At 41.2% G+C, this 13,559-nt stretch overlaps 2 protein-coding genes across 2 annotated transcripts in view; both read left to right on the top strand.

The window, feature by feature from the left end:
- The window catches only part of ppan (Brix domain-containing protein peter pan), a 293,924-nt gene extending 282,969 nt beyond the window's left edge, over window positions 1-10,955 (top strand). The window contains exon 10 of the transcript XR_013896405.1: window positions 10,921-10,955. The gene's annotated coding sequence lies outside the window, so the exon portion shown is untranslated. The remainder of the gene's footprint in view (window positions 1-10,920) is intronic.
- Window positions 4,825-13,559, top strand: part of LOC145394337 (DNA (cytosine-5)-methyltransferase 3B-like) — a 44,883-nt gene continuing 36,148 nt past the window's right edge. Inside the window, exons 1-5 of the mRNA XM_080268214.1 lie at window positions 4,825-5,001; window positions 6,260-6,442; window positions 7,192-7,269; window positions 7,826-7,877; window positions 9,383-9,540. Coding sequence (XP_080124340.1) covers window positions 4,825-5,001; window positions 6,260-6,442; window positions 7,192-7,269; window positions 7,826-7,877; window positions 9,383-9,540 — 648 coding nt within the window. The remainder of the gene's footprint in view (window positions 5,002-6,259; window positions 6,443-7,191; window positions 7,270-7,825; window positions 7,878-9,382; window positions 9,541-13,559) is intronic.

Here is a 13,559-nt window from a genome sequence, read left to right as displayed (position 1 = left end):
CATATTGGACCCACTCTCCTCTTTTGTGGTACAAAAATCCCTCTAATATCGCCATACTCTACATAAATAACATATAAAAGGATATTAACCACCCGTACCCAAAAATAAATCGCTGGGGAAGAGGTGTTATGGAGCTTCCTTACAGAACGTGAAACAAGAGTGTATGCATGCCAGTTTGATGAGTTGACTTTTTCTTCTCATATACACTCTTCTAGTCAGTCTCTCATTCTCCCCACATAGCATAGTATCTTTCATATATTTTTTCGACACATTAAGGCTAGGAAGATGCAACGATTGGCCAGAAATGAGGCAGGATAGCGAGCAAGGCGAGCGAAAATCCTGTCCCACATCAGCAAAGAGGGAGTAGGTAGGGCGGTGGGTGAGTGCATGAGCGCCGGAGTGGTTGGAAATGGCGAGCACTGGCAGGGGGACAGGGGGGATACAGGCTGGTAGGGGGACAGGGGGGATACAGGCTGGCAGGGGGACAGAGGGGGGATACAGGCTGGCAGGGGGACTGGGGGGATACAGGCTGGCACAGGTGGCGTTCATGGTAAAAGGTGTTGAAATATTTCATGTCATTCACTCTTCTGTCATTAGGCTATCCTTCCCCCAGCTCGCATCCTCCCTCTCATACATCTCTCTACCTTATCGAGAGAGAGAGAGAGAGAGAGAGAGAGAGAGAGAGAGAGAGAGAGTGTCCTGAGTAGGCCTATGAGATTGCGCAGAAGGCATATTTGGGTTGAAATAATAGCCGTGATTTTTTTTTTCAATAATCAGTCCTACTATCTCAGTGAAACAGGTGTCAGAAAATATTAAACTGTTCGTACGTTCTCGAGATTTGCTGCAGGAATGACAAAGGTAAGAGGGAGGCTGAGAATCGGAGACGAGGCGTTTCACGGTCATCTGTTTGGTAGGAGTTAATATAATGACCGACGATATATAGTTCATACTTCTGTAACGAGATAGGCCTAAATGAGTAAGAAAATTTGAAGAAAAAAAAGTGGGGAGCGGAAATCGTGTTGGGCAAAGCAGGACAAATTAGATTGTGTCCGCAGAGCTGAATAATTTCGCAGACCTTACAAATCTACAGCATGCATAGGCCTAACCGCCGACGTGACCATAGTTGTCAAGGCGCTTTTCAGGGTAGATCGAGTGCGCGTGCGTGTGTGCGTGTCGACCTTAGCTTTTATAACAACGCTCATTGCTTGATGTATGTTGTTTACAGGACCCCACAGTAATGTCAAGCAGATCTGTGGTCATCCGGTATATTATACTTCACTGTAGCATTACACTGATGAGTTGACATCTGTAATCATGTTCATAGCGTTTTGCTAAGATCTGAATGACTCATCGAACAGTCAATCAATAAAGAAAGGGCAAAGGCTTTAAGATCTTAATGATTTTCATCGAACCTTCACACACACACACACACACACTGGTCACACACACACACACACACACACACACATTTTGATGGTGAACCAAGCGCCAGAGTTCAATGTGTTGTCAGTTGGGAACGCTGGGTATCATTCCCTGTTTTGGCTTTGGCTTTGGTTGTCCTCATGTTTCGTAATCGTTCCATATCTTGCGTAGCTTGTATTTCAGGGAATTTCATTTGCTCAGAAAGAGCGCCTTCCTATGTTACCATGTTGTTGTTGTTCACTGTGAATGAGTAGCTCCTGTCGATGGGTCGTTGAACTCTAAGCGTCCCGGGGATGTTTAGAACACTGTGTGGCTTGGGTTGGGTGTTTGTCGGGGGCCGGGGGTGTATTTGAGTTTGAAAAGGCGTTGGTTATATTATACTCGTCAAGAAACAAAATTGGTGAGAGCTGAACATAATCTGGAAGCGTGGAAGTAGTTACGGAATGCCGTAATTAATATCACTACCCTGTTAGGTATCAAGTAAGTCCACATCCATTGTATCACTTGTGTATCAAGTCCCGAGTGCACAGTAGCAATTAAAAGTGAGGACATTAAGAGTAACAGGAAGTATTTTTATTCATGATTAACTTTTTAAAGAGTAGTTTTCAATGGTTTTTGAATTATGACTAACGATTGTTTTGTTAATTACTTAAAATATAGGAAATGGAAACCTACAGAAAAATCACTTACAAAGAGTATGACAGTCTGCCAGGGATTTTGCTTTACATAAGTAAATAAGCTGGTAGAGAGTTGTCCTGAAAAAAATGCTAATCCTACTGCATATCTTTTAATGTAGATGAAGCTCTTTCATTGTGGGAATGTGATATAGGAAGAAGAAATAGCCAGGTAGCATTAGGTTTGGGTTAATGGAAAATATCCTCCAGAAATAAAGAAAAAGAAAGTTTTATTAAGAAATGTTAGTGACTTATACCTCAGGTACAGAGCTATCTTTGGCAAATATTATCATTTGTTTGTGGAAGGTTAAATTGATATTATAGTGCCTTTACAAAAAGACACCCCCCTGTAAGGATCACCCCAATATTGAGGGTGATCTGTACTGATAGTGGGTGTGAACCATAAAACATATTTGTTAGCATGTAAGTGTGTAGTGAAAGTGAGTAAAGTTGATATATTAACTAAAGAGAGTAAGATTTTGGTACTGAGAAGTATTACATGCCATACACCTGAACTTTCCTATTGCCTTATATGATGCACAGGAATTATCATGTTATTTTATGTTTACACTGGCCTAAAAGAGAGACCTTTTCAGCCAGATTGCCTAGCTGTAGCCAGAGGGAGAAAGGAAGGGAGAGGGAAAAGTAGCCAATGGAAAAGTGAGAGAGGGAAGGGGTAAGGGTGCAGGATGTAGGAGAGGGAAGAATGAGAGAAGGGATGGAAGGGGGAGAGAGAGAGAGAGAGGGGGGGGTTAAGAAGGTGAACAGTGGGGAGAGAGAAAGGGAGGGAGGTTAAGCGGTAAATTATAGGTGTTTATATTCTTTTATATATTTTTAAAAGCAGAGTAGATAGGTATATTGGTTGGTGGGTGGGTGGATTGGGGCTAGGTGAATATGGAGCTATTCCCAATATCCACCAGTCCCCTGTCCACCCACCCACCAACCCATATACCTATTAGCTCCATATCCGTGAAGTTAATAGATTCATGTGGGAGAATACCACAGGTTGAGGGGGAAACGGGCACAAGTGGAAAGAAGAGATTCAATGGGTTAAAATATATCCAAGTAGGGATTCTGTGCTATTCTGTGGGGAGAAACTGATTCCATGAAGGTAGATAGGTCTGCAGGGGAGAAATAGGTCCTTGGAGCACCACCTCTTGCTTGATGTAGCACTGCTTCTCTCATAACCTTTATTATTCTTTTTCCATGTAGGCTATGCTCTCCACTGTTCACGATTCTCCCATCTTTCCTGTAACTTCTTATTGCTCTTGTTTCCTCTTCAGGTGACATTACACTGATGAACAAATGTTATGGTTTCCTGTAACCCAGAAAACAATTTGGGAAGATTTCAAGCCTTCTGTGGTGGCCCTGTTAACTGGGTGGAGAGACGCGAATGCATCATCTGTCTGGAAACCAAACCTTCACTCTTTTCTCTGTGGCAAGGTACTGTCTGCCCCAAGGAAACACCGGTTCACTTCATGGGATGGTCCTGCAGGGGCAGTTGCTTGACTGTGGTTGATAGGTCTGCTCAGCCAGACAGACCATGGTTACTTAACATCTTCAGCATCAACAGCAACAACAACATTTTTCATGCTGTACAATTTGATACTGTAAGTTGGGAGGGCAGTGAAATGGCAGGTGACCGGATGGCATGGAGGCAGTTTGTCTGTGGCCACCCCATATGGAATTAAGACATCTGGCTGTACAGAGATAGATAGATAGAGACTGGGGGAGGCTGGTTAATCAACAGCACACTGTACTGGTAACAGTGATGCAGTACCGTAGTTGCAGTTTTTCTTTTTAATGAGGACAGGAAAGAGAAAAATGTAAGAAAAGGTAATGTATAGGATAATGAGAACTGCCAAAATATTTTTGTTCGTCATGAATTCTTGCATAGCCACCCTCATCCAGTGATTAAAAAAAAAAAAAAAATTATTTATTTATTCCACTACCACCTCTGGACAATTTTGTTGAGCTTTCAAGTGCTTTTTCAACCTGGAGGGGTAATGAAATGCTTTCTTAAAGCACTCCACTACTAGTGGTCCTTCCTTATCTGGAGAAAATCTTTGGGAGGATGAAAGAATTATTGTCACAGGATTCAAGGGGTTCATAAAATTTATATACTGTACTGTCTCATACTGTATGTAGTAGCAAATCACATAACAGGAGGTAACGTGGCTGGTCATCTTGGCCAACCAGCCCATAATGGCTGTCGCAGTCATTATACGAAGCACAATAAAGTGGGTTATAACTGTGCAAGCAGTTGTGTATTAGCTGTTGTACACACCATCAACCCTAGGAGGTATTACCATGAGAGTGAAGTGTGGCCACAAACTTAGGAACTAGCCACATTATCATCACTCTCAGGCAGGGAATATTCAACTACAGGCACTGTACAGTCACTCAGTGATGTTTTGTCTGGGCGACTGTACATGAGAATCAAAATCCAAGCTGAGACTCTCACATTGATACAAATCATATCAGACTTCTTAGATTTGTTTTTTCCCAACTGTTTCCACCAATTGTTATGAAGTAATTAGCAGGTATTGGCACTTTGTTTAGCATCCAGTCCATAGAAAACATTAACTGTACCATGGCCAACCCCAATGCAGGGATTCCTTTACAGGGAACATGGCATCATTTTAATGTTATATCTTAGAATACAGTATTTAACTTTTTCTCTCTCTCTCTCTCTCCAGTAAGGGAAGAGTCAAGCAGTTAGCTGAACATGAAACCCAGTGGATACTATCGTGAACCACGGAGTACAAAACGCTTTTCAATGCTAAAGAAAAGGGGCATCAACAGTCCGAAGGCAGCAAATCACGTAACAGGAGATAACGTGGCTGGTCATCTTGGCCAACCAGCCCATAATGGCTGTCGCAGTCATTATACGAAGCACAATAAGGTGGGTTATAACTGTGCAAGCAGTTGTGTATTGGCTGTTGTACACACTGGTATATAAGGCATAATAAGGTGGGTTATAACACAGTAAAAGCAGTTGCATAATAAGTTGTTATATAAGGTTTAACAGTTGCACAGTAGTGTTGCAAGTTATGTAAAATTTAATGGTTGCATATTAGCTGTTGCACACTGTTATAAAAGGCTCAGAAAAGTGGATTATAACATTGTACAAACAGTTGCATAGTAACTGTTGCACACTTACTGTATAAGCCCATACAGTTGCACTACTAGCTGTTGCATGCTCTGTACAGGTATAAAGCTATAAAAAGTTGATTATAACATTGTACAAAACGTTGCATATATTTTTCATTATAGTTTTTTTTTTTTTTTCTTTTCCAGTTGTCTTTTTGTTTTTATATTCTGTCTGGTTTCCATTTTCATTACAGTAAGTTCTTAAGTTCTTTCCAGTTGTCTTTTTCATTATATTCCTTCCATTTTTTGTTTTAACCAGCTTTAGGTAGACTCTTCAAACTGAGGAGGGGGTTATTGTTCATTTTTTTATAAAGGCTCCAGCATCCTTACATCCTTTGTCCATGGTCACCTAATAACGATTCTCCACATAAAAAGACAGGTTGAGGCCATAGAGTGTCACCTTTTTTTTTTTTTTCCATGCATCTAGGAAGACTTGCAGATCAGCTTTTTAGGGAATAGTTGATTTTTTTTCCTCTTAACTTACTCTTTTTTGTCTATTGATATGTTTTGGTTTTCAGTTTTTATCCCAAGGCAGTTTTATTCACCAAGAAATACTGTAAACTTGTAAAAATTTAGTAGTTAGTTCTTGCCTTCATTAACTATTCATTATAAGATGTCTGCACTAAGATGAATTTAACTGCCTGATACATTAACAGAAGTAATGCTGGTGTGTGTTAGGGATAGCAGTAGAAGTAGTAGTAGTTGTTGTTGTTGTTGTAGCTGCAGGTTTATCTGATATTGAACTCAGTGGATTGCAGTCTTAAGTTCCTGTCCTCCTGCAGCCCATTATCCTCTTTTTAGGGCATATGGAAGTAATGGAGGGAAGTTTGTGTAACCAGGCAGTTGAGCTGGCCAGTTATATCAGTACCACCACTTGAAGGCATCCCTCTCCGGTACCATGTTGTTAATACTGTACCAGAAGATGAAAGGAATGTTTAAAAAGGTGACTTACTGAGGACTTGCTGCTCCTCAGTCATGTAAAGTACCACAGTGTTTTCCTCCAGTTTCAGGGGAAAAACTGTGTGATGAATGGAAAAGGGGAGGACAGGAATAGCTTGGATGAAGAGGACGAAGAAATTCAGATAGTGTACGCTGTAGTAAATGGTGTGAAGCCTGGCATTATGAATGGGACTCATAAACCAGTGGCTGTCATCCATAGCCCTGTTGAAAATGGTGATCAGCATGAGGAAGAGGTAAGGGTTGTCTTAATGTCACTATGAGTTTTTGTAATGAATTAATGATAATAATAATCCTCCCTGCACTTTTTTTTTTCCACCTAATTTTACTGCTTTGCCCCCTCTCTTTTCTCTCTTCACCCTTCCCTGCTACTTTCCTCCTTCATTTCCCCTTCCTCACCCCTCCCTGCTAATTTCCTCGCTCCTCATCCGTCCCTGCTACTTTCCTCCCCTTCTGTCCCTTTCCTGGTACTTTCCTCCACCATATTTCCTTCCATCACCTCTCCCTGCTACTTTCCTTCCTCTTTCCCCCTCCTTACCCCTTACTGCTACTTTTCCCTCCCTGCTACTTTCCTCCCTCCTTTTTCCTCCTCACCCCTTCATGCTGCTTTCCTCCCTTCTTTCCCCCTCATGCAACTTTCCTCCCTTGTTTTCCCCTCTTCACTCCTCCCTGCTTCTTTCCTTCCTCCTTTCCCCCTCCTCACCTGTCTGTGCTACTTTCCCTCCTCCCTTCCTGATGTCATGTTGGTAAAGCTCTCAGGGTAGAACACAATTTGATCTATGCATTGCAATTTGAGCCCCAGAGGAGAGTATGGGGCCATAATTTATTAGGCCCTATGCTCCAGATTGGGGATATTAAAACATCAGCTGTACCATAACTAATCTCAGTATGCAAAATCCTTTAAGAGGAAGCATGACATCATTTAATTGACTGAATGATATGATGATTTGTGCACAGCTGAAAGAATAACTAGTTTCTGTTTCAGAAACTGAATCACACTGATCTGTCAAGTGAAGAGGGTACTGCAGGAAAGGATGGTACGGAGAGCCCCACCCAGTCTCAGGTAAAGACTCTTGCATAAACATTCATAACTTTTGTGTTGATGCTTGTTTACATTTTTGGTGATTCTGTGACTGTCTAGGGAATTGACAGATGAAGTTGATTGGATGAATTATTTATTGAAGAGCACATAACAAAGGTTTGGCCCCCTTTTCTAACAGAAGTTCATGGATCATCGTGTAGGTGTATGTGAAGCACATCTGTATAGAAAAATATAGTACAATGCCTCAAAATAAGTGCACATGGTTAGGACTGATGGATAGCCAGGATTCTGGGGGCATGAAGATGCGTGTTTGAGACTCATATCACTGAACATGCTGTTGTAGTTATCCCTCTTTCATGCTTTTTCTTTGCGTGTTGTTTGGACCCTGCCTCATTCCTTCCTAAGATGGAAAAAAAGGTTATGATTGTGACTTTATTTTTTACGTTGTTCAAACATGCACTGAATTCAAGAAACTTTCTGGTAATTTACACTGATTTTAGTAAAGGAAAAAAAAAACACACACCCTCCCCCTTTTTTTATACTTTCATCCGTGGCTGAGCAGTTTTATTAACTACAGGTGGGCAACAGCTTCAGTAGGGCCATCCTACAGACACAGAACTGTGTAACTAGTAAATGGATAAACTTGTGCCATTTGTTGATGATTTGTTCATTTCTCTTTCATGAAGTGAAGTGCTTGAATCCCATACAGGAAACAGTGATGGTCATTAGTCACCTGAAGCTCAGGTATAGACATGCCAAAAATATTCATAATTTTCAGTTTGGCAACAGTTTGTTTAGTAACAGTTTAATTGATTTTGTGACAGTTGGTACGTCCAGGGAACTGACAGGGGGTTGAGTTGGCTCAATGAATTATTTAGAGGAGCACTCCCCCCACCCTTTCCCCATTGAATTGACTCTCCAGCAGGTGTATAGGAAGTGTATTTATAAAGAATACTGTAATCTCCCCCCCACCCCACTGCCACTGGAGGGAAAAAAAAAAAAAATGTCCAGCCCATGATTCCGGGAGCATGAATAATGATCGAATGAGTGGGTGTCTTATTTTAATGTGGAGGCTGTTGATAGTTAACCCTCAGTCATGCTCTCTCCTTCTTTCTTTTCTTCACCCTGTTTCACTCCATCCTTTGGTGGGAAAAAGATGATGATGCTGAAGAAGAATGAGATCATTCATTAGGCACTGTGTTGATAGTTCCCTTGCTGTTACTGACTTTCCTTTTCATATTCCTGGACTGCACACAATTCATTCATTTGTTCATTCATTTTTAAAGGTTTCAACATGCTAGCATGTGTCAACTTCAGTCACCTAATGGTGGTTCTTCATGCTGCTCGATCTCTAGCAGCCCCTCTGTTCAGTTACTTATCCCTGAGGTCACTTTATAATGATGTCTCATATATTAGTTTGGATTAGGATTACGATCATGATGAATTATTATCTACTTCACTGCCCATGTGACCAAACGACGTTTATACGATAATACTGTAATGTAGACCTTAAGTCCTTGTTATTTGCTGAAGATAGAGCTCAAAATAACCACAGCCAATTTCCTTAAAACTGGTACTGCCCTTTTTTTTTTTTTTTTTTTTTTTTTTTTTTTTTAATGCAAGGAAGAAGGAACCAAAGACCAGGAGCAGGAAGAGAGAGGGAGTGGGAGAGAGGGGGTTAAGTATTACGGAGTATAAAACTTTTTGTTCTTATGGGTGGCATGTATGAGTGCAAAGATGACAAAAAACACGTCAGTCCAGTGACCTATTTTTCATTTTATTTTTATTGTCTGATGATTTTATTCATCTTAGGAGAGTTTTCAGACTAGGTGGGTTAGATACAGCCGTAATTAATCCCCTTAGTACAAGAAATCCAATTGCAGTTTAGTAAAATCATTTGAAAGCTTGAAGAATAAAGTTGAAAAATATCCTGTTGGACTCAAGGGGCTGACAGATAGCAGTGGATCTTCAGTAGGTAATTTTTCTGTGAATTGTAAACATGTAAAAGTGGGGGGTGGGGGGGGGGAGTGAAATTTGGAAGCATGCCGGTAACACAGCTTGTTCATCATTATTCAGTCCGTAAACATTTGCTATTTTATTTATGGATTTGTATTTGTTAGATTATTCTCACTAGTGTTTCTTCCTGCACCCTTCCAAAACTTGGAGGCTGAAGTCACAGATGATGAGGAAGAGATCGCAAACTTGGAGGCTGAAATCTCAGACAGTGAGGAAGAGATGGAAATCACTAATGAAACATGTGGGGAACAAAAAGAGCCTGCAGTCCAATCAAAGGTAAGATATATACGGTACTGCCTGTGTAACATATCACTTTCAAACCAGGGCTTTCTCTCACTTAAATCAGATCACTGAAAAATGGGAAAGCAGCTGGGGTTGACAAGGAGTGTGCGGAGATGATTAAGTGTAGTCGAGAGAGTGGAATGAAGTGCTTGGTGGAGATATATAAGAATGCATGGATGAGTGAAACTGTGCCAGCAGAGTGGAAAAAGGCTGTGATTGTACCGTACAAAAATAAAGGTGAGCGAAGTGAGTGAAAGAATTATCATGGCATAAGTTTATTGAGTGTGGTAGGGAAGGTATATGGAAGAATTATTATAGAGAAAGTAAGCGAGATATTAGAAGTCCTAGTGCATGATGAACAGGGTGGCTTAGGAGTGGCAGAGGTTGTGTGGATCAAATATTTGCAGTGAGACAGATAGCAGAGAAGATCTGTGAGAATGACCATAACGTGTTTATGGCATTCATGGATCTGGAAAAAGCATACGACAAAGTGGACAGAGAGGGATTGTGGAAAGTTTTGCGCATGTATGGTGTAGATGGTAAGCTGCTAGGTGCTGTCAGGATTTTTTATGATGGTAGTGAAGCATGTGTAAGGGTTAATGGACATCTAAGCGAATGGTTCACAATTGGTGAGGGCATGCGACAAGGTTATGTGATGTCCCCATGGTTGTTCAATATACTGTATCTCTGGATGGGGTGATGAGAGAAATAAAAACACGAGTAATGGAGAGGGGGATGGCATTGGTAATGAATGGTGATGGATCGAATATCTCAGATTTGTTGTATGCTGATGATGCAGGGCTACTTTGCAAATACCGGACAAGAACTTGGTAGGCAAGTGCAGAGTTTTGCTGAAGTCTGTGAGCATTGTGTCTTGAGAGTAAATGTAGAAAAGAGTAAAGTGATGATTTTCAAGAGAGAAGGTAACTCCCACTGTGATGTTACAGTGAATGGAGAGAGACTGGAATTAGTGAGAGAGTTCAAATACCTGGGCACAGTGATAGCAAAGAGAGGAAAATGTACAAAAGAATTGGAAAGTAGAGTGACACAAGGAAGGAAAGTAGCTGGTGCAATGAAGACCTTGATAAGAAACAGAGGCTTGAATGTTCAAGCTTCATGAGGTTTACATGAAGGAGTGGTAGTGCCAGCTTTAACATATGGATGTGAGACTATGGTGTGGCATGAAAATGAAAAGTCAAGAATGAGAGCAGTGGAGATGGGACTGCTGAGGAATGTATATGGAGTACAGAGGGTGGATAGGATACAAAATAATGTGATTCGTGAAAGGTGTGGAGTCAGGAAGTCGGTGGACACCAGAATCGAAGAGAGTGTACTGAGATGGTATGGTCATGTGGAGAGAATGGATAACAATAGAGTGTTGAAAAAGGTATATCCGAGCGAATTTGAAGGATGGAGGAGACGAGGTAGGCCAAGGGGAAGGTGGAGAGAATATGGTGGATGAGTGTGTGAGGAAGAGAGGTTTGGAAGTTGGTGAGGCTAGGGAACTGACAAGAGATCGAGCTGGCTGGATGAACATCGTGAGAAGTACATGATAAGGGATTTGGCACCCAAATTTAACGTGGCAGCATCTGGATTGACTCTGTTGGATACGTTTATGTGAAGCTACAGAACGTGGTGAATGTTTTTGACGTTTCTGATAGAGCCAGCTTGAATGATGAGTGAATGGAAGCGTGGCCTATTGGACTGGGCAAATTTAGGCTGTCTGGAAATTGCTACTCCTCACCCTGCCCTCGGGTGGGAAAGGAGGTCCGGATGATGATGATGATGATGGAACAGATCACTGTGCAGAAGCTAGAACAGAATACAGTAGGACCTCTTTCAAAGTATATAAGACAGAAAAAGTGTTAATGAGACAAAATGGTACAGTGTAATGAAAAGATAATACAGTATAAAATTAACATGGAACTGGAATGTCATGGCTTATCTCCTAAACCCTCCCTCTATCCAGTACTGTACCAGATCATGAGTAAGAACTTAGGCAGAGAAAAGGAGATGGAGGAGAAGAGAAGAGATAGGGACACTTGAGATATTAAAATGCAGTATGTATTGTATGCAGGCATTCTTCATTTAAGATAGAGCTGTATTACAAAATTTCACAGCTTTATTTATTCAGCTGTGCTGTAAATGGGGAGAAGATGGCAGGTCAGCATTCTGCTGTAGGTGTTAATGGAAATTTATTACCCACTTTAATTATTAATTTATTGTTGATTAATAGGTGGGAAAAAAAAAAAAGAGGGGACAAAGAGTATAAACATACTGGTGACTTAAACAAGTCTTACTGTATATTACAGAGTGAACCACAAAATGTGTGCCAGACTTCAGGAGGTGATACTGTAATATGTGTTACTTTTCTTGTTGATCTGCCCCGATCTGTCTTGCCAAGCAGACCCAGTAATCATCCCTGTGGGGCTGTCCTGTGCAGTGAACAGATGAACCCTTGCAGCTGACAGTGCCTTGCTGGCACAGGGAAGAATTGGAGGTTTGTTCATGGTTGGACACTACGTTTGCGTATCTCCACCCAGTTAACATGGACACCATAGTAGGCTCCATGTCACCCCATTATCTGGTTATATGATTTGCATCCAGTGTTTAAATGGCGTCCTGGAATACAGGAAATCATTTTGCCCATCAGTTTAGTGTAGAGCCACCTGAAGTGGAAAGGAGAGTAGTGATAACTGTCAGGAAGGAAAGGGAGAAGTAGGAGGAGGGAAGGGCAGACAGAGATAGAATGAGAAAGAGGAAGGAAGAAGTAGGCCATTCTGTGGCCTGAGACCTTACTGAATAAAGATGTATTCAGATGGTTAGAACTGTGAGGTGGAGGCAGGATTCCAAGGGTTTGAATGGCATTTATATTTCTTCCTCTTTGCTTTCTCAGATGTTGTTTACTGAACCCTATCTCACCCTGTCCTTAGTTGGGAAAAGAGGTCAAGACCATGATGTTGATTACTTTTCACCACTTCATATGTTCACGTGTGTCAGAGTTATCTCACAAAACTTATCTCTTGTCCATTACCATAATGTGCAGGGTGAAGGCTCAGACGACAAGGAAAAGATGGATGCAACTGATGAAATACCAAGAAGACAAAATTCCCAATCCTTATCAGAGGTGAGATGTAATTATTTACAGTCAAGGATAAGAGTTTACTCACTTCCATTGCATCAACTCACTCTTTGCTGGCAAAACTTGCCAAGCTGAGAGGGACTTAGTTTGGTTCTCTGCCCATAAATTACTTTCTTTGATGTAATGCATTGGTGAGGAAACGACAGACAACCTCAGAGTGTGATGTGGATGCAGTGAAATAATAGGTAAACTTTTGAACCTGGTTGTATAGTAAGTCATTAGTTGCTTTCTTTTTGTTATGTCTGTTGTAAATTACAGTAAATCTGTTTGTTAGCTCTTGGACTTTTGTGACTCACTTTCAGCTGAATTAAATTATCAGGTTTTAGCTGGAATTGAATACAAGAATTACTGTACTCTGATCACGCAAGAGGTAAAGTTCCATTGCTGCTTATTAAGGTGAATTGCCAGTGTTCTCTACCAACTGTACACTCAATGGGGAAAAAAAAAAAAAGAAAAAAAAAAAAAATAGTTTTCCCTGAACAGAGCATTCATTCATTCATCTAAACCAGTGTTGCCCCATGAGGATCGTAGGAGCCCAGGGCTAGGCAAGTTGATCCTGGCATTTAAGATGAGAGTGACCAGCCTCATTCATCTCTTAGTGGCATTATGTGAGTAATAAACCCCAACCACCCCTTGGATTTACACCTGCACTGACTCAGTCCGATTAGAGTGCCTTAATTACCCACTAAACCACCCGGTGCCATAATTTGGTTATATGGTTACCACCCAGTGTAGTAAGTGGTTTCGTGGTGTACTGGAAACCATTTGGCTTGTTACTCAGTGTAGTCACCCATAGGGAAGAGGAAGAGGAAAGAGTGAAGGAAAAAAAGACAGAAGGGGAGTGTGAAGTCACCCATAGGCAGAAGGAAAA

Source organism: Coenobita brevimanus, chromosome 27 (genome assembly GCF_032717465.1).
Source record: "Coenobita brevimanus isolate Jiangsu-jjx chromosome 27, ASM3271746v2, whole genome shotgun sequence".
Lineage (NCBI taxonomy): Eukaryota > Metazoa > Arthropoda > Malacostraca > Decapoda > Coenobitidae > Coenobita > Coenobita brevimanus.
The sequence above is the reverse complement of the archived record's forward strand: the minus strand, read 5'-3'. Positions and strand labels throughout refer to the sequence as shown.